The following is a 22,013-nucleotide window of genomic DNA, read 5'->3' on the forward strand; positions in this document are numbered from 1 at the left end:
CAATTCTCTGGAAGCCCTGTAGACGACCCCAATCTCCATTTATCCGTGTTCGTGCAATACGCCGACACTATCAAAGCCAACAACGTTAGTTCCGAAGCTATTCGATTACGCCTTTTCCCTTTCTCCTTGAGAGATAGAGCGAGAGCGTGGCTTCAATCCCTGCCTTCCAATTCCATAACTACGTGGGACGAATTGAAGAGAGTATTCTTAGCAAGATACTTTCCGCCTAGCAAGACTGCTATGCTTAGAGGTCAAATCAACGGATTTACCCAGAAAGATAACGAATCGCTCTTCGAAGCTTGGGAACGTTACAAGGACATGCTTAGAATATGCCCTCATCATGGACTCGAACCATGGCTGATCATCCATACCTTTTATGGTGGTCTCTTATATAACACTAAAATGACTATAGATGCCGCTGCTGGCGGAGCATTAATGGACAAACCCCATGATGAAGCATACAAACTCATAGAGAACATGGCACAAAATCATTACCAATGGGGAGGAGAACGCGCCGCTCTAGAGAAAGCCCAAACCAAAGGAGGAATGTACGAAATTAGTGGTATAGACCGCGTTAACGCTAAAGTAGACGCTTTAACTCAAAAGATCGAGAATTTAACCATCACTCCTTCAGCCACCGCTGCCGCTGTAGCACCTAACTGCGAGATTTGTGGATTGACTGGGCATGTAGTTGCTGAATGCCAACTCTTGACTGGAGTCCCATCTGATCAAGTAAATTACGCTCAAGGAAACCCTTATTCTAACACGTACAACCCTGGATGGAAAAACCACCCGAACTTTTCTTATAAGAACAACAATGCGTTGTACGCGGTTGGACAAGCACCTGCTGTACCACCTGGCTACCAAAAAGCGCCTGTAGCTGCTCAAAACACCCCTAGGAAGTCAAACCTAGAAATCATGATGGAGAACTTTATAGCTTCCCAACAACAAACCAATAAAGACTTCCTGAATCAAAACATCCACAATAGCGAGCAACTAAAACAACTATCGAACAAAGTAGATGCTTTAGCTACGCATAACAAAATGTTAGAAACTCAAATCTCACAAGTAGCTCAACAACAAGCACCTACTGCTGCCCCTGCTGGCACGTTTCCTGCTCAACCACAACCTAATCCTAAAGGACATGCGAACGCGATAACACTACGAAGTGGAACTAATTACGATGGACCCATAGATCCTAGAACCCAAAACGTACCCATGTCACAACAAGAGCCAAAGGAAACCCAAAAGAAAACAACCGACGAACAAACTGCTAAGACTAAAGAGAACAATAACGAAGTGGAACCCGAAAAAGAGAAACCTTATGTTCCACCCCCGTCTTATAAGCCACAAATTCCTTACCCTCAAAGATTAGCCAAATCAAAAACCGAAGCGCAATTTAAAAGATTTGTAGAACTTCTGAAGCAATTAAACATAACCATACCATTCACAGAAGCCATAACTGAGATGCCTTCGTACGCTAAGTTCTTAAAAGAAATCTTATCAAACAAAAAGAAACTCGAGGATAACGAAACTATAACGCTTACCGCTGAATGTAGCGCTATCATCCAAAATAACATGCCTCCAAAACTGAAAGACCCTGGTAGTTTCTCTATACCCTGCGTAATTGGAAAAACCATCATAGAGAAAGCCTTGTGCGATTTAGGAGCTAGTGTTAGTTTGATGCCTCTTTCGACCTGTAAGAAACTCAATCTAGGTGAGCTTAAAGCAACAAGAATGTCTCTTCAACTAGCAGACCGTTCAGTTAAATATCTTGTAGGAATGTTAGAGAATATCCCTGTTCGTGTAGGTCAATTCTACATCCCAACTGACTTCATCATTATGGATATCCAAGAAGATTCTAACATCCCGATCATTTTAGGAAGACCATTTTTAGCAACCGCTGGTGCAATTATAGATGTAAAGCGAGGAAAGCTTACTTTCGAAGTAGGAGAAGAGAAAATAGAATTTATCCTTTCCCAATTCCTAAAAGCACCTTCTATAATTGACACATGCTGTTCTGCTGACATAATCGACGAGTGTGTCAAGGAAATAAAATCCGAACCAAATAAGGAAACCGAAACCCTAAGAATTCCTATGCCGCCAATTTTTGAAGATGACAACTGGCGTGAGGAATATCAAGATAACCACCTGAGTGAATGCTTAGCTTTAACCCCTGATCCTATACCTGGACCAAAGAAACCTGCTATAGAGCTGAAGACACTTCCTACCGATCTTAGATACGAATTTCTAGACGAAGAACTAAACCGACCAGTTATAGTGAACGCCAACTTAGGACGAACCGAGACTGAAAAATTACTTAATGTCCTAAGAAAATACCCTACCGCTTTAGGATACAACATATCAGATCTGAAAGGTATAAGCCCTTCTCTGTGTATGCACCGCATTATGCTCGAAGACGATAGTAAAACCTCTAGGGAACATCAAAGGCGAATAAATCCTATTATGAGCGATGTGGTTAAAAAGGAAATCCAAAAACTGCTAGAAGCTGGAATAATATATCCTATATCCGATAGTAAATGGGTTAGCCCCGTTCACGTCGTACCAAAGAAAGGAGGAGTCACTGTAATCACTAATGCAAAAGGAGAATCTGTAGCACAACGTACCCAAACTGGATGGAGAATGTGCATTGACTATAGGAAGCTAAATAAAGCTACCCGAAAAGACCATTTCCCTTTACCTTTCATAGATCAAATGCTCGAACGCTTAGCTAAACACTCACATTTTTGTTATCTGGATGGATACTCCGGATTTTTCCAAATTCCTATCCACCCTGACGACCAAGAGAAGACCACATTCACCTGTCCTTATGGTACATTCGCTTATAGACGAATGCCTTTTGGACTCTGCAATGCACCCGCGACCTTCCAAAGATGCATAATGGCAATATTTGCCGACTTCCTAGATGGAATAATGGAGGTCTTTATGGACGACTTCTCTGTCTGTGGAGGAAGTTTTGAAACATGTTTAGAAAACCTTGAAATGGTGCTTAGACGATGCGTAAGCGTAAACCTAGTCCTTAATTGGGAAAAATGCCATTTCATGGTTCGACAAGGAATTGTACTTGGACACATCGTATCCGATAGAGGAATCGAAGTTGATAAAGCAAAAATCGAAATTATCGAAAACCTTCAACCTCCCAAAACCGTTAGAGAAATAAGAAGTTTTCTGGGACATGCTGGTTTTTACCGACGCTTCATTAAGGATTTCTCTAAAATAACCAAACCCTTAACTGAACTACTCATGAAAGACGCCGAATTTGTTTTCACCGATAAATGCACTGAAGCATTTCAAACGCTTAAACAAGCATTGATCTCTGCGCCAATCATGCAACCTCCCGACTGGAATGAGCCTTTCGAAATAATGTGTGACGCGAGTGATTATGCTGTAGGAGCCGTTCTAGGACAAAGAAAGGATAAGAAACTACATGTCATATATTATGCAAGTAGAACCCTAGACGAAGCTCAGATGAATTATGCCACGACAGAAAAAGAATTATTAGCTGTCGTATTCGCACTAGACAAATTCCGTTCTTACCTGGTAGGAGCCAAAATAATCATATACACTGACCACGCCGCCATTAGGTACCTCCTAACCAAAAAGGACGCTAAACCAAGACTTTTGAGATGGATCTTGTTACTGCAAGAATTCGACCTGGAAATTAAAGATAAGAAAGGCACTGAAAATGTCGTAGCAGACCACCTCTCTCGATTGGAAAATCTGAAACCCGAACAAGTACCAATTGACGATGATTTCCCTTATGAAAGACTCATCGCCCAATTAGAAGCAAATGAATTCGAACCATACCGTCCAAACTCTGAAACCGAGAAATTAGCTGAAATAGCTTTAGCCCGATCTGACGCACCTTGGTATGCAGATTTCGTAAATTACCTAGCTGCTGGTGTGCTTCCTCCTGATCTAAGCTACCAACAGAAGAAGAAATTCTTCCATGACCTAAAATATTACTATTGGGACGACCCACTCCTTTTCAAAAGAGGCCCCGATGGAATCTTTAGACGTTGTGTACCCGAGGAAGAGATAAGAAGCATAATAACACATTGTCATTCTGCACCGTGTGGAGGACACCATAGCACATCTAGAACCTGCGCCAAAATCCTTCAATCTGGACTTTTCTGGCCCAACCTGTGGAAAGACGTCCATTTTGCTATACTAAGCTGTGATAGATGCCAACGAACTGGAAACATTTCAAGACGCGATGAAATGCCTCAAAAAGGCATTCTAGAAGTAGAAATATTTGACGTCTGGGGAATAGACTTCATGGGACCGTTTCCGTCATCGTTTGGAAATCAATATATACTCGTAGCCGTCGATTACGTTTCAAAATGGATAGAAGCTATTGCTTCCCCTACGAACGATACACGAGTAGTTATTAAACTTTTCAAAAACGTCATTTTTCCTAGGTTCGGTGTGCCAAGATTGGTAATTAGCGATGGTGGTTCCCATTTCATTTCAAGAATACTTGAGAAACTCCTTCGAAAATATGGAGTAAATCATCGAATAGCCACACCATACCATCCACAAACAAGCGGTCAAGTAGAAGTATCTAACCGCGAAATAAAACAAATATTGGAGAAAACTGTTGCTATATCTAGGAAAGATTGGTCAACCAAGCTAAATGAAGCTTTATGGGCTTATAGAACAGCTTTCAAAACTCCAATAGGAACTACCCCATTCAAACTCGTTTATGGAAAATCATGCCACCTACCAGTAGAGTTAGAACATAAAGCCTATTGGGCCATTAAGAACTTAAACCTAAACTACACTGCCGCTGGTGAGAAACGACTTCTAGACATAAACGAATTAGAAGAACTTAGACAAGACGCTTACGAAAACGCCAAAATCTATAAAGAGCGAACGAAAAAATGGCACGACAAGCGTATATCTAGGAAAAATTTTAGCATAGGCGATAAAGTGCTCTTATTTAATTCTAGACTAAAATTATTTCCTGGTAAGTTACGATCTAGATGGTCTGGCCCTTTCGAAATAACTAACATATTTCCGAGCGGAGCGATAGAAATCAAAGGAGAAACCGTCAAACCTTTTGTCGTAAATGGGCAACGTCTTAAGTATTACCATCATCTCGAATACGATGAAAACATCGAAGTTTTTAAACTTGACGAACTGCCCGCTCTTTCGAAAAAATAGTTTTCTATTTTTAAATCGTCGAGCTTACGACAATAAACAAAGCGCTTGGTGGGAGACAACCCACATTTATTTATTCTTCTATTTTTTCTTTTATTTAAAACTTTAATTTTTCTAATTTTTTATTTTTATTTTTCATTTTTAAAACTTTATTCTATTTTTAATTTTAATTTTAATCATTTTTGATTTTTCATACATCTTATAATAATTATTATAATTATAGCTACTATCTTGATTTGAGAAAATATTTCCGTTATAATTATATTTATTATTATAACTTGTTACCTAAGCTTAATTTTAACTTTTTATTTTATTTTAAATAAACACTAGCCTAATTCTAACTTATCCTAATATTTTCAACTTCTAGGTTTTTCAATTAACTACTAACTACGATGGAAGGAGTTGATAATATGGAAGTTGTGTTCCGTGGTAGAGGACAAGAAGCAAGATTCAACAAGCTGGCTGAAAGACAAATAGATCTGACTTGCTACCCTGACCAATCGACTATGATACGACTTGGCATCCAAGAAAGCGTTTTGCACCTGCTTAACCAAGTCGGTTGGACTGGTTACCACTTGTTCCGCAAGTTTAATACCTACCGGAAACTCACTTTGGAATTTTTGAGCTCACTGACCTATCTTCCAAACAGTGGACAAGGACTGAAGAAAGGAGTCATCCTTTTTCGACTCTTTGGAATGGAATTTAACTTTTGCATGGGAGACTTTGCTAAAATGTTAGAACTACCTCATGGACCCGATGCATATGCCAAAGTAGCTGAAGAAAACCTTCCATACTGGGAGCTGGAAAAATTCTGGGGGAAAATCACTGGAAATGATAACCCTGAAGAGAATGAATTTCAATCTGAGAATATCCACAATCCTGCTTTCCGCTACTTTCACAAGATCCTTGCTCACTACATTTTTGGAAAGCCTGATAATGTCACTGAAGTTACTAGAGAAGAGTTATTCATCATGTTCTGCTCCTCTCAGAATCGCCCGGTCAATGCCATCGCATTCATGCTAACAAACTTCGAGCGCATCACGCAAGACGAAGTTTCACCCATTAGGATCGGCGGATTTGTCACTATGATTGCTAATGCCATAGGAATGAGAGTACCTTTGCTTAGATTGACACCTTTTGGTACCCATACCTCTATGGACATCAATTTCTGCTTTAATCGAGGTATCATCGGTAATCTTGGACCTCATCGGTTTGAATTGCTCATTGATAACAAAGTTTGGTATCAGTTCACCTTACCGAATCCTAGGACAAGTGTGCACAACCCTGCCAACTGGCTTTACTATGGTCAGATTCCTGAGAGAGAACCCTCACCTGAAACTCCTCAAGCTTATGAACATGTTGATGAGGAAATTCCTGCATCCGAATCTGAACCTGAAACACCACCTGGTTATTATGAACCTCTTCCTGTTGATGAACCGATTCCTGAATATGAACCTTTATCAGAAGACGAGCCTATACCCGAGTACGAGCCTGAGACACCTTCTGAAGATTCTGCTGATGAATACACTGTTGACATGACTGATGTCGAACTCGAGCCACAACAACCCGCTACGTCCACCGCATCGGTAAATCAAAGGATGCCCAATCTGAACACGCACGAACAAGCAATCAATGCACTACAACAAGATGTACAACATGTGCGCAACGAGCTTCACACTTTGCAAATGCATTTCTTCGATTTCATCGACACCGTCAATGCTCAGTTCGACGAAGTTTTCAAACACATTCAGTCTAATCAAAACAACAATAGACGTGGCTAGATGTTACCGTTTTAGATTATTAGATTTTTATTTCTAGTTTTAGTAATTTCTATTTCTAGTATAGATTTTCATTTTTTCTGCACTTTTCCATTCTGCTATTGTTAACACTCAGTACTGATTTAATTTTAAAATGCAATATTTTATTCACTACTGCTGTTGTGTTATAATACACTGCTATTAACTGCTATATATATTTGCCTGGCTATCACTCTTTGCTGTTAATAGTATTAAAATAAGACATTGTTCTGAACTGATGGACACTTTTTGCTGTTAATGGTATCTGTCAGCACTGTCTGGTCACTTGCATGCGTGACCCACCTGCCTGCAACAGGAGACGCCCGTCTCCATCTGTGTGGGGCCGGCTGACACGAAACAAGGGACAGGAGACGCACGTCTCCATGCTCTGCCCCAGCAGACTGACTGCCTGAGACGCACGTCTCCCAAGGCCAGCAGTCTGCATTTGACCACGCAGACCATCTCTCTTTCCCTCTTGAATTTTGAATTTGAATTTCAAATTTCATCTTTCAATCTTCTTCATTCTTCCCCTATTTATTCCATTTAAACTCCATTAACCTCATTCATCCTCCATCATTCACCTCTTAAACTCCATTCATTTCCCATTCTTCTATTCTATTCAAACTTCAACCACCACCATTAATCCATTTTAATTCTCCATTTACCACCCCATTTTCAAACCTCACTATAAAACCACACCACCACCACTCTTCTTCCTCACAACTATCATACCATTCTCTACTCTTCTACACTACATTTTTTATTTTTCATTTCCATACTCACCATGCCTCCACGTTCATTAATCCGTGGTGAGCGTCCCGAGCGACCACCTCCCGACCTTTCAAACATTATCTTCCGAGATGATGCTCAACGAACAAAATATGTTGCTTTCTACGAACGTTCGGTTGTTCCCACAAAATTTGTGAACACCGAGTGTCTAGAAACTTTGGGTCTCATTGATGGTGTCACCCGTTTGCTCACTAAATCTAGCCTCCACCATCTTTGTACCGAACCCGTACCTACTTATGAGCCGCTCGTCTTAGAATTTTTGAGTTCCTTCAACTACGACACTCCCTCTACTCAACCATTCTCAACCGGTAGCATCCAATTCCGGATGTTCAACCGTGAATATGCTCTAGATCAAGATGTCGTAGCTTCATATTTGCATTTTAATCATGCTCCAATTGCTCACCGCTCAATCTTTCAAGAACTCAATGGTCGATCCTGGGAGGATCTCGCTTTTGAATTTTGGTTCCATCTCACTGGAGAAAATCCTACCGGTTGGAGAGCTCTTCATGCTTCTCACATTCAAAACCCCGCTATACGTTATTTTCAACGTGTCTTGGGGCATATTATTTTTGCAAGATCCAACAACCACAAGGTAAACCAAAATGAATTATTTTTCCTTTACTGTGCGCTTAACAATATCCGTTTCAATGCCGCACCGTTTATGTTCCAACACATCCAAGGTTTAGTTAACGCCCCCGCTACAAATCCATTCTTGCTTGGAGGCATTATTACTACCTTGGCCTGTGCTTTAGGTCTTGGTGACGAGCTCCTATCACTCTCTCATCTCATGAAGCCTGCTCAGTCACTCGATCTCACTTACTGCCGCGATTCCCACTTGGTTTCACCCCGCCATGATGGCCGATACACTTTGGTCGTCAACAAAGTTCCTATTCCTTATGTCATCCTTCCTTGTCCTGAAAGAATTAACATCCGTTATGTTCAACGTTGGAGGCTTATTGAAGACAACCCTCACGATGACCAACAAGAACATCCTAATGAACCTATGGATGCAAATGAAGAAGAACTCAACCAAGGGCAAGCTGATGTCAACCAACCTCCTCCAAACAACCCTCCGCCTATCACTCTTGAAGCCATGTATGCTGCTATTCAACGCCAAGATCAACTCGTTCAAGCTATGCAGACAAACCAAACTGAAACAATTAGGCTCATCCGAGAGATGCAACAGGAGCACCGTGACTATGCTATTAGGAACGAAAGTCAATACGCTGAAATTGCCACATATTTGCATGATCTTGACATTCGTGTTAATGACTCTCCTGATAGACGTCGCCGTGTTCGTACAAGAGGCGCGAGCAGTTCTCGAAACCGCAACAATGAGGAGTAGTTCTTATGCACTGAGGACATTGCATCATCTAAGTCTGGGGGAGTCGTATTATTTCTATTTCCTATTTCCTTTAGTTTTATTTTTCCCTTCAGTTATTTCCCTTCCTTGTAATGTTTTTCTAATTCAATAAAGAATATTTATGGAATTTAAGTCTTATATGTATAATTTCGTAGTTATTTCAATTTCTTCCATTTTCTTGAGCCATAACAAAAAATTTTGCTCCTAAACGATAAACGCAAAACCCCACACGTTCGCGAAATACGAAGCTACTCAAACACTAAACGCATAAAGATTGATTCAAGTTAATAGTCGCAACACTCTAAAACCCCCGAGTATACATAACCGATTTGAATACCCGTTATACCAAAACCATCGACTTTAAGTTTTGAAACAACCCTTAGTAGTTTATTCTAGCAGTCGGCACCGTCTTAGATACAAACTACGCAGAGAGTCGATGAATATAAGTGTATGATCCTCATAATAATTATGTGTTCAACTATAAGAAGAAATGTGCCTACTAAGTAAGGTGATCCTCACAAGATCATTTAACCTAACGGTCGCAAATCTCATATACAAAGAATTTAAAAACTCACTGTCGATTGGTTCAGAAGTCATCTGGTAATGAACTTGGTAGGAAGGACTATTGTCCGATTCCCCACAATCTACAAGTGAATGCTAAGGAGTATACCACATATTGTGCCAGAACTCCATGAGAAGGATCATAGTCACTAACCGACTACTCTGCTATGTGCGTGTCAAGATAATGGGCTTAATGTGATTGCGCGCGAATGAAAAGGGTGAAACATGATGACAAGTCAAATAGGTCGAGCTATAATGGCATGATTCGGATTGGTATGCATACTGGGAGTTGTTTAGTGTTGTTACTATAGGTTTATTGCTAAGATTCGTTACTTCCGAATAAGAACACTATGTAGCTAAGTATGACTGAACGACGTGGTGGAAGTGTGTTTCATTTATCTTTATCTTCTTATTTTGCTTGAGGACAAGCAAAGGTTCAAGTCTGGGGGAATTTGATAACACGATTTTATATCGTATATTTAGCCTAAAATCCATAGATATTTATAGCATTTTCCGTTTATTATGTTAATTTATTATGATATTACGCGTGTATTTGCTTTATTTCAGGTTTTACACTTCAATTTCGACTATTTGCGAAAAGGAAAGAAAATTGAGCTTAAATGACCAATATTTATGCCTAAAAGATGAAAAGGGAGTGCTGAAGTGAAAGAAGGGTGCAATTAGGACCCAAAAGGCCCAAAAGAGATATTCAGCCCACCATGAATCAAAAGGCGCGTGGCCCAGACCTGCAAGCAAGTGGAGACGCACGTCTCCACGTTCTCTTCTGCCACGTCACCAAGAGGAGACGCCCGTCTCCAACTGCCCAAGATTTTCTCCACTTGAGACGCACGTCTCAAGTCCTCCTGAAGAAACGGAGACCCACGTCTCCAAGTCCCGGTCTGCAAAAAGTTCCGTTTTTCACGCAAAGCAACTGCAAAGCCTCACCTATAAATAGAGGCAGTCACTTCAGTCCAAAGTGTCCGATTTCCTGCCAACGAAGTGCTGCCGAAATTGTACCGCGAACTGCTTTTCCTTATTCTGTTTTCATTTAACCGTCTATTTTCTCACAACGATTTCTACACTGGAAATTGTTGTGAACTTTTCATAGATCTAGCCTTACGTTAGATTTATCGCTTTATTTTCCTTGTTTTTTATTTTCTGCCATTTAAATTCTGAAGAACGATCCAGCCAACCTGTGGTGGAAGTTCGAGTACTTCAAGATTCAATTCAATCCAGATTTATTTTAATTCAGGTTTTTTATTTACCGCCTTATTTATATTATTTATCTGCATGATATATTATATGCCATTTAATATGCTTATTATTATGAACCGAACCAATATATGTATGTTTAATCGTATTAATATGTCTGGCTAAAATACTAAAGGTGTCGGTATGTAAAGTAAGTTAACCGTAGGGATCCGAAATAAATTGGCTTAAATTATGTTTTATTAATTATCACTTATTTTTGGTTTATATGTCTAGTTTAATTAGTAAGTCTTAAAACCAATAGAGCGAAAGTTTGAGGGATTAGGACGGTCAAAGGTTAAAATCAATAGAGCGAAAGTTTGAGATCTTTAACTGGATAGTAGACATAGGACATTAGTTTTAAGGATGGCGAAAGCGTATTAAAACTAATTGGGACTTATTTATTTTCAAAAATTGTTTTTACACTCGAGCGGGATGGCGAAAGCGTACGTTAGGGATATTAGCATGTTCCGAGTCAACAGAGCGAAAGTTTGAGATTAGGAGATTTAAATAGATAACAACCTCGTAAAATAGGCATTTTATTAATTACATTGTTTCCAAAAAGCTCTTCTAAAATCTAATGGGATGGCGAAAGCGTACATTAGGATTAGGATAGTAGTCTGACTCAACAGAGCGAAAGTTTGAGACGAGGATTTTTAATCAATTGAATTAGTAAAGATTTTTAATTTAATTATGCAAAAGCCAATGGACCTTCGGATTACCTGTAGTTAAACGAAATACATACTGATACCTGTCTTTTATTATTATTCGTTATTTTCTCACAATCACTTTCCCTTAGGAACAATCGAAATTTTAGTACTCCTAGCTTTACATAGTAACCTTAGATAACGGTAGATCGATTCATAGTCCCTGTGGATTCGATATCTTTTAAAACTACACGACACGACTGTGCACATGCAGTTATCAGATTTATAGACACGTAAAGTCGCGATCATGGTTATGCCTCTTTGTTCAGGATATTGCCCCAGTTGGACTAATCCTTGCCCCCAGGTTATCGTAGAGCGTCCTCAAAAGTTTGATATGTTCTAAGATGAACCCCTTTATAACTAGATACATCTTGAGTGTATCTATGAGGGAACTCTTTGTTGAACTGGTCCTTGCTCGATGAAAACCTTTATTGTATTTATAATCCTGTTATGACAAGGCATGGACATGCGGCTGGCATGGCGAAAGGCATCCTTTTTTCTCCTTGTAAGGTTAAGATCCTTCTCAATAATTTATCCTCCTATCTCCATAGTCTACGATCCTTTGATCTTCTTCGGGAATTTTGGGAAACCGGCTAGCGCGGTAAGTGTGGATGCGGGTGAAGATAGAAATGCAAATGTAGATGCAAATTTATGACTGCATGAAAATGCGAATGCATGCGTAAGCGAGAGACTCCTTATATTGTAACTCCGTGTATGCAATGCAGACGTGTAACATATGATCCTAGGGATAGCCTTAGAGGCGACATTAGACCCTCTTGGAATCTTTACAGGGTAAATGTTATGACACGCTAAGGGAAATCCCTTGGATTCGAGAGTATGCGGGAGATAGCGGCTAGTGACCGTTCAAGATAGTCACTAAATCTCATGGCCGTCGAGAGGCCAATCAACATGTACCAATGAATTTGTCCCTCGTGGGAAGGTTCTCTATGCGGAACACAACCTATCTAAGGACGATATGGACGAAGAAAAATCCCTACAGGCTAGGGATGTGATGATTAAATGGAGATCCAAACCCTACAAGTTAGAGGGTGCGCGGGAATAAGCATGGAGTGACCGTTCAGGACGGTCACTAGATTTCATAGCCATCGAGAGGCCAATCGAACGCATGCTAGTGAAGTTGTCCTTCGGGGAAGGACGCGTCATTGTGAAAACACGTGGATGTAACAGAAAATCCCTATATGCTAGGGAGTACGTAGTAGCAAGCACGGGGTGACCGTTCGAGACAGTCACTAGATCGCATGGCCATCGAGAGGCCAATTGACGTGCGTTAATGGAAATGTCCTTCGTGGGAAGGACGCGTAGTTGTAAGAATACAAGGATATAAAAATAAAATCCCCACAGGCTAGGGGATGCATAGATGGTGATGTCCTTCGTGGGAAAGACGTGGTCTTAGAAATTTGAGTCCCTACAGGCTAGGGACCACGTAGGGATACCTGCAAAATTGAAACGTATAGACATTCGAAGTATATAAATTGCAAACATATAATGAGCACAAAAGCACAAAAGTCTTAAGTTCATAGGTTCGACGTAGGGGGCTCTAGGGAGCCAACCTTTTTATGGGGGGTTCTAGAAGGTCTCATGGGGTCGTTCGTAGCCTCCGAGACTTTTTGTCTCTTTGGGTTTTAGAACAACTCATTTTATCCATGAGGTTCGAATTTTTGGGGTAGGTTCCCGGAGAGATCAGCCAAGTATCCAGTCCTGCCCTCAACAAAGTCAAGCCTCGTTTTGGACATTTCCGAATACTCAACCCACTCCGAGTGGAATTATCAATGAGACTCGTAGGAGATTCATACTCCCCTATTGGTCTCAAAGTTAACTCCCACACTTAGGGTTTAACACAACATAAAAAAACACCAGCAAATATAATAGAAATAAATATTCACTTAAATAAATATTTAATTGAATTGCAGTAATGAAATTGAAAAGGAAAATAAATAAATAAATAAAATTTAAATATTTGAAACTAACCTTGAATCCGGCCGCTTGCAATTTAAAAAATACAATACGCAGCAAATATTTAAATAAACAAATTTTTTTTATAAACAGGTATTTATTCAATTGATGTAAAAGATGAAATTATAAATAAATAAATAAAGTAAAAACTTTAAATATTTAAATATAAATAAACCCTAATTTTTGGCAAATTAGCCAAACCCTAAAAAATTTTGCCAAAAACCTAAACCCTGCCAAAGCCTATAGGAGCATAATAATTACCATTATAGTGTTGTCCCCAGCAGAGTCGCCAGCTGTAGCAACCTGCCTAAAAATTTAGCTTAGAGAGTCGCCACCTATTCTGAAGGGCGAATAGGAAACCCTACGCAGTATAGAGATCAGGGTAAGATACTATATTCAGGTCGAGGGAAGGTGTTAGGCACCCTCAACCCTTTCCTAAAGGCTAACATTTCAAAGATGAAGGTTTGTGGCAAAATATAAAGAAAAGTGACAAACAGAATAGGGTTAATAATTTTAATCATTGACATGATTAGGGTTTGAAGGAAGGGGACTCGCCTTGTTGCCAAGTGCCTACGTATCTCCTTAGGGAGAATCAGAGTCAACGTAGTTCGGGGAAGGGTTGTACGCCCTTAGAATTGAAATTTGATTTGAGATGGTTTGAAGGCATTTGAGTTGCCTATCGTAGTTTGCGATTTGAAAGGGCATTTTGAATTGCCTGATTGGAAAGGATGAAAATCCGTAGTATCGTGGTTTAGTGTGTTTTAGATTTGGGCGTACAACCCTGATTTGATATGGCACTATTAACCGCAACGATCAATAGATTCGATCGCCATAGTTAACAGATTAGTAAAGGATTGCTGGCAATTCTAATCGATTGATTCGATTATCACTTTTAGCAAATTGATGTATTTTAATTATTAACTTATTAATTTATCGTTACCCCTCATAACCGATAGTTTCGATTACAAATAATAACGAATTGATAAGGGGAAATATGCTAATCATCATAACCAATAAGATGGTTAAAACCATTTAGCAAAATAAATTTATTCAATTTATAGGATTTGATTAATTAAATTAATCGATTATTAACCATTGCAACTAATAGATTTAGTTGGAACGAATAATAAATTAAATCCTAATATCCTTGGCCAAATGGCCGGTGGGATTGGGCAAACCCTAATATTATAACCTTTCTAGGGTTTTTGTGATTTTTAATATTAATTAAAATTTATCAAATAAATTACTCGACATAATCGAATAATCGGGAAAGTCCTAATAATTACATCCCTAATCCTAATTTTATAACCTAATCCTAAATAAATAAATAAATTAAATCAAATATAATTAATTGACATTAATCTAAATAATTAAATAATAGAAAATAAAAATATAGAGAACCTGGCTTTGATCTTGTGTGATGCACCTATGAAGCTCCATGGTGGAACCTCCAAATTCCTGTGCGTTGGATCAGTTCTGGGTGCCATCCAGCGGTGATGATTAAAGGTGTATGGTGCTTATGCATAAGGGACGAAACACTGGATCCTAGTATTAATCCTGCGTAAAATAGGAAAATATATGTGGGACGCTGGAATCGAACCCAGGTCCCTTTGGTCCCAAGCTTCTCGTCAGGCCAAGCGCGCTGCATACAATTTGTGTTAAATTCACAATTCTAAACAGTCATATATGAAAATAAATGAACAAATTCAAATAAAATACAATGCACGTGTGGACTGTTCTTCTTCTTCTTCGCAGCTTTGCACGAATAATGCCATGGCTAGTACCTGCAACCTCAGTTCCACAAAACTAGAATATAAATCACGATTAAATATACTATTTAAACCGAAAATCCGCCGTGAATCCACCGGTACCCTTGGTTTGGATTAATTTTATCTTTATGAACAAATCCTAATTTCCACCTTCTAATCCCTAACAATGGTGGATCTTCATACAAACACCTAAACTCCAATTAAGACACACAGGGACGTCGCAAACACTCTAACTAGCATAAACACGCAACCAAAATTAGTTTACGGTCAATAAATCACTGAAAACGAAATCGAAATTAAAACGCCGCAAAACTATGAACGTGGAGTGCAATTTGCGTTTGTCTACGGTCAAGGCGTGGTTGGGATTGCTTCAGGAGGGACCGAGAGAGACGATTTGATTTTTAGAACGGATCGAATTGGCTTCCAAATCCCTTTGCCATGGCCACTAGTTTCACGTTTTTTCCTGTTCTCCAGCCAAGGTTTTTTGCGGCCTCCCCCCTCCTTACAGCATCCTCTCTCTTTTTTATATTCCTCTATTTTAATTAGGTTTTTTTTGTTTTCTTAATCTAATGGGCCTACCAAGACTAAACCTATTAATCCTAGAGATAATCCTATAATAATAATTAGTAATAATAATATTTACTAATAATACTAACTAATGTTAATTACTAATAATGATAATAATAATAATATAAACTAATGATAATTAATAAAACCTAAAAATAAAAACCTAATAAAAATAATAATAATATTAATAAAAGCTAATTAAAAAATCCTAATATTAACAACAATTAACAATGTTAAATACAAATAGTTAGTCATGTTAAAATAAATAATAATCAAAATGTTAGTAAAACCCTGAAATACCTCCAAAAATGATAAAACCCTTGTGTTAATTGTGCTCAAGCGCTTGGGTCCCAAAATACCTGTTATCCACACCTCTATTCCAATTTATAGGAGAATGCTGCTTTGAATAGTCCCTTGAACCTTGAATTATTGAGGATGAAATGCGGAGGGCAAATTTTGGGGTATGACATTAAGATGCATATAACTGAAGTTGAGAATCAATTTAGTAAGAAGATTAAGAGACTTCGTAGTGATAGGGGAACTGAATATGACTATGAGTTATTCAATGATTTTTATATTAAACATGGAATTATACATGAAATGAATGCTCCATACTCTCCTTAAATGAATGGTAAAGCATAAAGAAATAATAGAACTCTTACTGAACATGTTGTTGCAATTATGATGAATTCTGGTGCTGCACCTCACTGGTGGGGGAAATTTTATTGACTGTTTGCGATGTCCTGAATATAATACCCAAGTCAAAAAAGTAAGATCTCACCTTATGAGATATTAAAGAAAAGACAACCAAACTTGTCTTATTTGAGAACTTGGGACTATCTGGCTTATGTCATAATTTCGGATCCGAAACGAGTTAAACGAGCCTATGAATGTGTATTCATTTATGCAGCAAATAGTAAGGCATACAGGTTTTATGACCTAATTGCAAAAGTGATCATAGAATCAAATGATGTTGAATTCTATGAAGACAAATTTCCTTTCAAATCGAGAAATAGTGGGGGAACCTAATAAAGTCACATTCCTGTGATAAGAAGTACAGAAAGCAATGATAACATAGAAACCGAACTTCGAAGAAGTAAAAGAGTAAGAGTTGCTAAAGGAAATGGGCCCGAGTTTGCGACTTATAATGTAGAAGAAGCTCCAATACATCTTCAAGAAGCACTGCCATCTCTAAATGCTTATTTATGGCAATAAGCTATCAATGATGAGATAGATTCTCTTGAGTCTAACAAGATCTGGTACCTAGTAGGCTTGTCTCCTAGTTGCAAACGAATCGGTTGTAAATGAGTTTTGAAAAAGAAACTAAAAACTGATGAAACTATTGATAAATACAAGGCTTGCCTTGTAGCCAAGGGTTTTAGACAAAGAGAAAATGTAGATTTCTTCGACACCTTCTCTCCAGTCACTAGAATTACATTCATTAAGGTACTTGTTTTAATTGCTGCTATTTGTAACTTAATAGTACACCAAATGGACGTTAAAACAACTTTTTTAAATGGTGACTTAAAAGAAGAAATCTATATGGATAACCAGAAGGTTTTGTGATCCATAGACAAGAAAACAAGGTCTGCAAGTTAGATAAGTCTCTGTATGGACTAAAACTAGCTCCTAAGCAATGAAATGAAAAGTTTGATAGCTTAATGATATTGAATGGGTACAAAGTGAATGAAAGTGACAAATGCGTTTATTACAAATCTGAGGATCGCATCTGCATTATCATATGATATGTCTATATGTAGACGATCTACTCGTATTTGGATCAAACATTCAGGCCGTTAATGCTATGAAATCATTGTTATGCAACAACTTTGATATGAAAGACCTCGGACAAGCGAGTGTGATTTTTGGTATCAAGATCACAAGATCCGAAAAAGAAATTACTTTGAATCAATCACATTATGTGGAAAAGATCTTAAAGAAATATAATTAATTGACTGTAAACCAACGAACACACCATTCGATCCAAGCATAAAACTGTTTAAGAACACTGGTGAAACTGTTAGACAGACAGAATATGCAAGCATCTTTGGCAGTCCTAGAACGCTTAAACACAAAGTCCTTACTTGCCTTATGCTTAATTAAATAACTAAGAGTATCAAAAACTACGATGTATCCTCCGCCGCATAATTATTCACTGCAATTGAACATTGTCGCATTTATACATTCAACATATTTTCTATCGTTAAATCAAGATAAAATAATTTATATTAAAAGTTTGATATTTTAATTTAAAACAAATAAAAAATTACATTAAACTCTAAACCGTCTGATCATAATCCAACGATCCTGAATGTACTGAATGCTGCGATGCTGTCAATATTTTGACTGCAGGCGATCTGAATTTGCAAGTTTTATGCTAACCAGTCATTAATTTGCAAGATAAGGCTAAGGAAGTCCACATAACACAGAGGGTAAGATAACAAAGTTCTTACCAAGTTCACATAATTTTGGGTTAGCCTTCGCCACACAATTTGTTATCTTACCAAGTTCTTCTTTTGATGATGTTGTGAAGACATTTAATCAGCTATTGGATATGGGCATTGAACCGCACGATCACTTCTGCGTTTGTCTTCTGAATGTTATGACCCAAACACCAAAAGAAGAACTTGGTAAGATAACAAATTGTGTGGCGAAGGCTAACCCAAAACTTGGGTCGGTGGTGAGATATTTGGTGAAGGGGCCGGAGGGTGATGGAGAGTTCAAGGTAGATGCGATAGAACTCTTCGGTTCAATTACTAATGGAGCAAGGAGGGCATTTTGCAATTCTCTGATTGATATTTGTATCAACTTGGATTTGCTGGACAAAGCATGTGTGCTTCTTGACCTTGGTTTGACACTTGAGATATATACAGATTTACAATCCAGATCTCAAACTCAGTGGTCTTTGCATTTAAAGGGTCTCTCAGTTGGATCTGCACTGACAGCATTTCATGTTTGGATAAATGACTTGTCTAAGTCTTTTGAATCAGGAGAGGACCTTCCGCCTCTACTCGGGATCAACACTGGCCACGGGAAACACAGGTATTCCGAGAAAGGTTTGGCAGGTGTTATTGAGTCGCATTTGATGGAACTCAACGCTCCATTTCGGGAGTCTCCCAATAAGGCTGGCTGGTTTTTGACTACACAGGCAGCAGTCAGTTCATGGATTAAGTCTAGGGATTTGTCTAAACTAGTTGTTGCGTAATTTCTGAACTATGCGGTTATCAGGTGCTCTAGCAATGACTTTTTTTTATTCATAATGTAGTTTTAATGCACTTTCCTTGTCTTAAGAGGAAATTTTTGTATTAGCTTCATAAATAACTCTTGTTTTGTTGAAAGTTAGATGCTATAAAGAAATTTAAAAAGTTAGAAAACCCGATTGACAAACGCCAGCCATTGAATTGCAGAAAAATAAGAATTCAATGTCACTTTGATATGTTTTAATATCAAGATGTGATACAACAGCAATTTATGACATAGACAGAACATTTCAATGACTTCATTAATGTCTTCGCTATGAGAAAATAATTTACTGCAAACTTCATTCAAGGGATAAACTCAAACTTGCAAGAGCCATGGCCTAGCATTGAACAAAGAAAAATATATCATTTTCAATGATAATCTTTCAAAACCATATAAATAGAAAGATTTAAAATAAAGAGATATTATTTACTTGGATCAAGAGCATTGATTAATGCAGCAGAGTTGAAATAACAAGATCCTCCTTTGTTCTTAAACTTCTGATAGTAATTGTTGAAGACATAAGAAGCATGATCCTTGATTGTATTTGGAAGATAACATGGTTGGTTCGGTTTTATCTTGCTGCAATCTGCTCCACCAACATTACAAGCCCAATCCATGGCCCTCTGCAACTCATCATCTGGTGTTTGCTCATCAGCTATGCACCATTCCATGAATTGTCCTGAAATTTCACAGTAACTCATCATAATCAAATAAGATACTGCACAATGAAATATATACTTGTAATACAACTTATTAGAACACGAATTTGGATAATGCGGATTTTACCTGATGCTTGAAATGATAGGGTTGCAAGAAGCATAGTTATCAACAATTTGAGCATTGGAGAAGTCATTGTTCTTCAGGAGTTTCTAATATCTTGAACTATATTCCCTATAAATAATGACATATTGTATATTTTCATAAAAGAGTTTCTAATATTTAATTTTTTCCAGAATCTGAGGCACAAGTTTCGGCCCTACATCAGTTTCTTCACTGTCACGCTAACTTATTTGAAACTTTTTTGGTTTCTAGAATATCACAATCACATGATTTTGTTATACTAAACTTTTTTTGCTTTTCTCATATTCAGATCTTAGATGTAGAATTTCCAAAAGTTGTATGTCGGTTTTTATTCTTAATTTATTGATGACTTTCCAAATACATAATTGCACATGGTAAGAAACTAAATTCAAAGAACCTCCACAATAGTACTTTCAAAGGGTTAAAAAATTATTTCAGAAAAATTATCTTATTTAATTATTATTTTTTATTAAGATTTTGATGACTTTATTGTACAATATACCAAGAATAAATAGTCCAGGAGGGGTGCAAGGAGGGGTGCTTACCGTGCATAGATAAAAATCTATGCACTATGTATAGATTATTATGGACTCTTGGATCAAATTCTAGACATCAATTGTTATTACTCAATACTCACCACTCAATACTCAATAATCAATACTGGATTAAAAAAACATGATCCAATGACTTATGTAGACTTATGCATGATGCATAAGGAAAATCCTTATGCATATTAGCCAAAACTGTCCGGGAGGTCCAATCTAAGCATATTTTCTTTTGCAATGAGGAATCTAGATGACTGATTTTCCAAGCAAGGTATAAGAGTCTACGTATAAAGCATAAGTTAGCCCTATTATTTGTTTATACTATACGTTTTTCATTTAAATTTCATGGCTTTCTGTGAAGAGTTTGATAGTCTCATCAATGAAAAATAAGCAAAGAGTGATAGTGAGAAAAATATGTCTAGGAATGACTTTTTAGTGAAGTAAGTGTTGTTTTCATATTAGATTTTCATGAGAGTTGATAACTAAAATAATTAATAAAGATTTGGATCCTCTACCACAATGATTTCTACAGCAGTTATCTCAGTTGTTAGATAATTTCATTGCATTATGGAATCCAAATATTTAAAGGGAATAATCTCATTGTTCACTAGCAAGAAGTTTATTTAAAATTTGAATAAAATTTTGTATAAAGTGTTCCAACATAAAAATTACTAATACTTAACAGAATTCAGACCAAATATCTTAAAATGAGCATATTCTCGGAACTTAAGCATTACTAATATGTCACTTTATTATAGTAGAATTATTTTATTAAATTACGTCTTGTGATTTTTGATGAAGTTGGTATTTATGTTGTTGGAGTTTGTTTGAAGTCCCACATTGCTTAGGTTTATGGACGGTTGATTGTATAAATATGTGAGAGCAATTTCACCTTTGAGCTAGCTTTTTGGGTTGATATCCAAACATATTTAACATGGTATTCAAATTAGAGGATTTTTGGTGTTATGAATAAAAGTTAACCCTCCAAACTCGGAGCCAAAGCCTTAAGATTTTGGATGAGTATGTGGTGTGTCTCTCACAAAATGTGTCTCTTCTAAACTAGCAAAACTTCATTATCCTTTTGGTTACTGTTGCTACGTGAGGTCAGTGTAAGTAGTATTTTAAAAACCGGACCAAACTGGCCGGTCAGACTGGGAACGAGAGGGATCACCGGTTCGGTCAGAATCAGAAAAAACCAATGAACCGGTGGTTTTAAAAAACCAGTGGTTCAAATGCATATTCTTTTTCTTTTCCGCACAAAACAACGCCGTTTTCATGATTTTTTTATAAAAAATATAATTAAAATATAATTAGACTTTATTTAAACCTTATTTTGAACAACTTTTCCCTTGTTTGCAATTAGACTTGGTTTAAATTTTATTTAAATTTATATTTTGTATTATATTGTTGTGAGTGATGATTATATTTAGAATTTGAATGAAAAACTAAACATGTGAAATTATGAT

General features: G+C 37.6%; 1 protein-coding gene and 1 non-coding gene across 2 annotated transcripts; both read right to left on the reverse strand.

The window, feature by feature from the left end:
* Positions 1–240: 240 nt before the first annotated feature.
* LOC131645345 (small nucleolar RNA R71) lies at positions 241–347 on the reverse strand. Its single transcript, XR_009296974.1, has one exon. It is a non-coding gene; the product is annotated as a small nucleolar RNA R71 (small nucleolar RNA).
* Positions 348–19,370: 19,023 nt separating this feature from the next.
* LOC131626662 (PLASMODESMATA CALLOSE-BINDING PROTEIN 5-like) lies at positions 19,371–20,123 on the reverse strand. Its single transcript, XM_058897501.1, has 3 exons — positions 19,988–20,123; positions 19,632–19,880; positions 19,371–19,538 (listed from the first exon to the last, which is right to left on the reverse strand). Exons 1-3 carry the CDS (start codon positions 20,052–20,054, stop codon positions 19,504–19,506), a joined length of 351 nt encoding a protein of 116 aa, XP_058753484.1. The 5' UTR covers positions 20,055–20,123; the 3' UTR covers positions 19,371–19,503.
* Positions 20,124–22,013: the final 1,890 nt, after the last annotated feature.

Source organism: Vicia villosa, linkage group LG1, assembly GCF_029867415.1.
Source record: "Vicia villosa cultivar HV-30 ecotype Madison, WI linkage group LG1, Vvil1.0, whole genome shotgun sequence".
Lineage (NCBI taxonomy): Eukaryota > Viridiplantae > Streptophyta > Magnoliopsida > Fabales > Fabaceae > Vicia > Vicia villosa.

Coding starts and splice junctions, on each gene's coding strand:
- LOC131626662 (XM_058897501.1), bottom strand. CDS start 20,054: ATGACTTCTCCAATGCTCAAATTGTTGATAACTATGCTTCTTGCAACC. Junction 19,881..19,987: donor CCTATCATTTCAAGCATCAG/GTAAAATCCGCA, acceptor GTGAAATTTCAG/GACAATTCATGGAATGGTGC. Junction 19,539..19,631: donor AATCAATGCTCTTGATCCAA/GTAAATAATATC, acceptor GTTCAATGCTAG/GCCATGGCTCTTGCAAGTTT.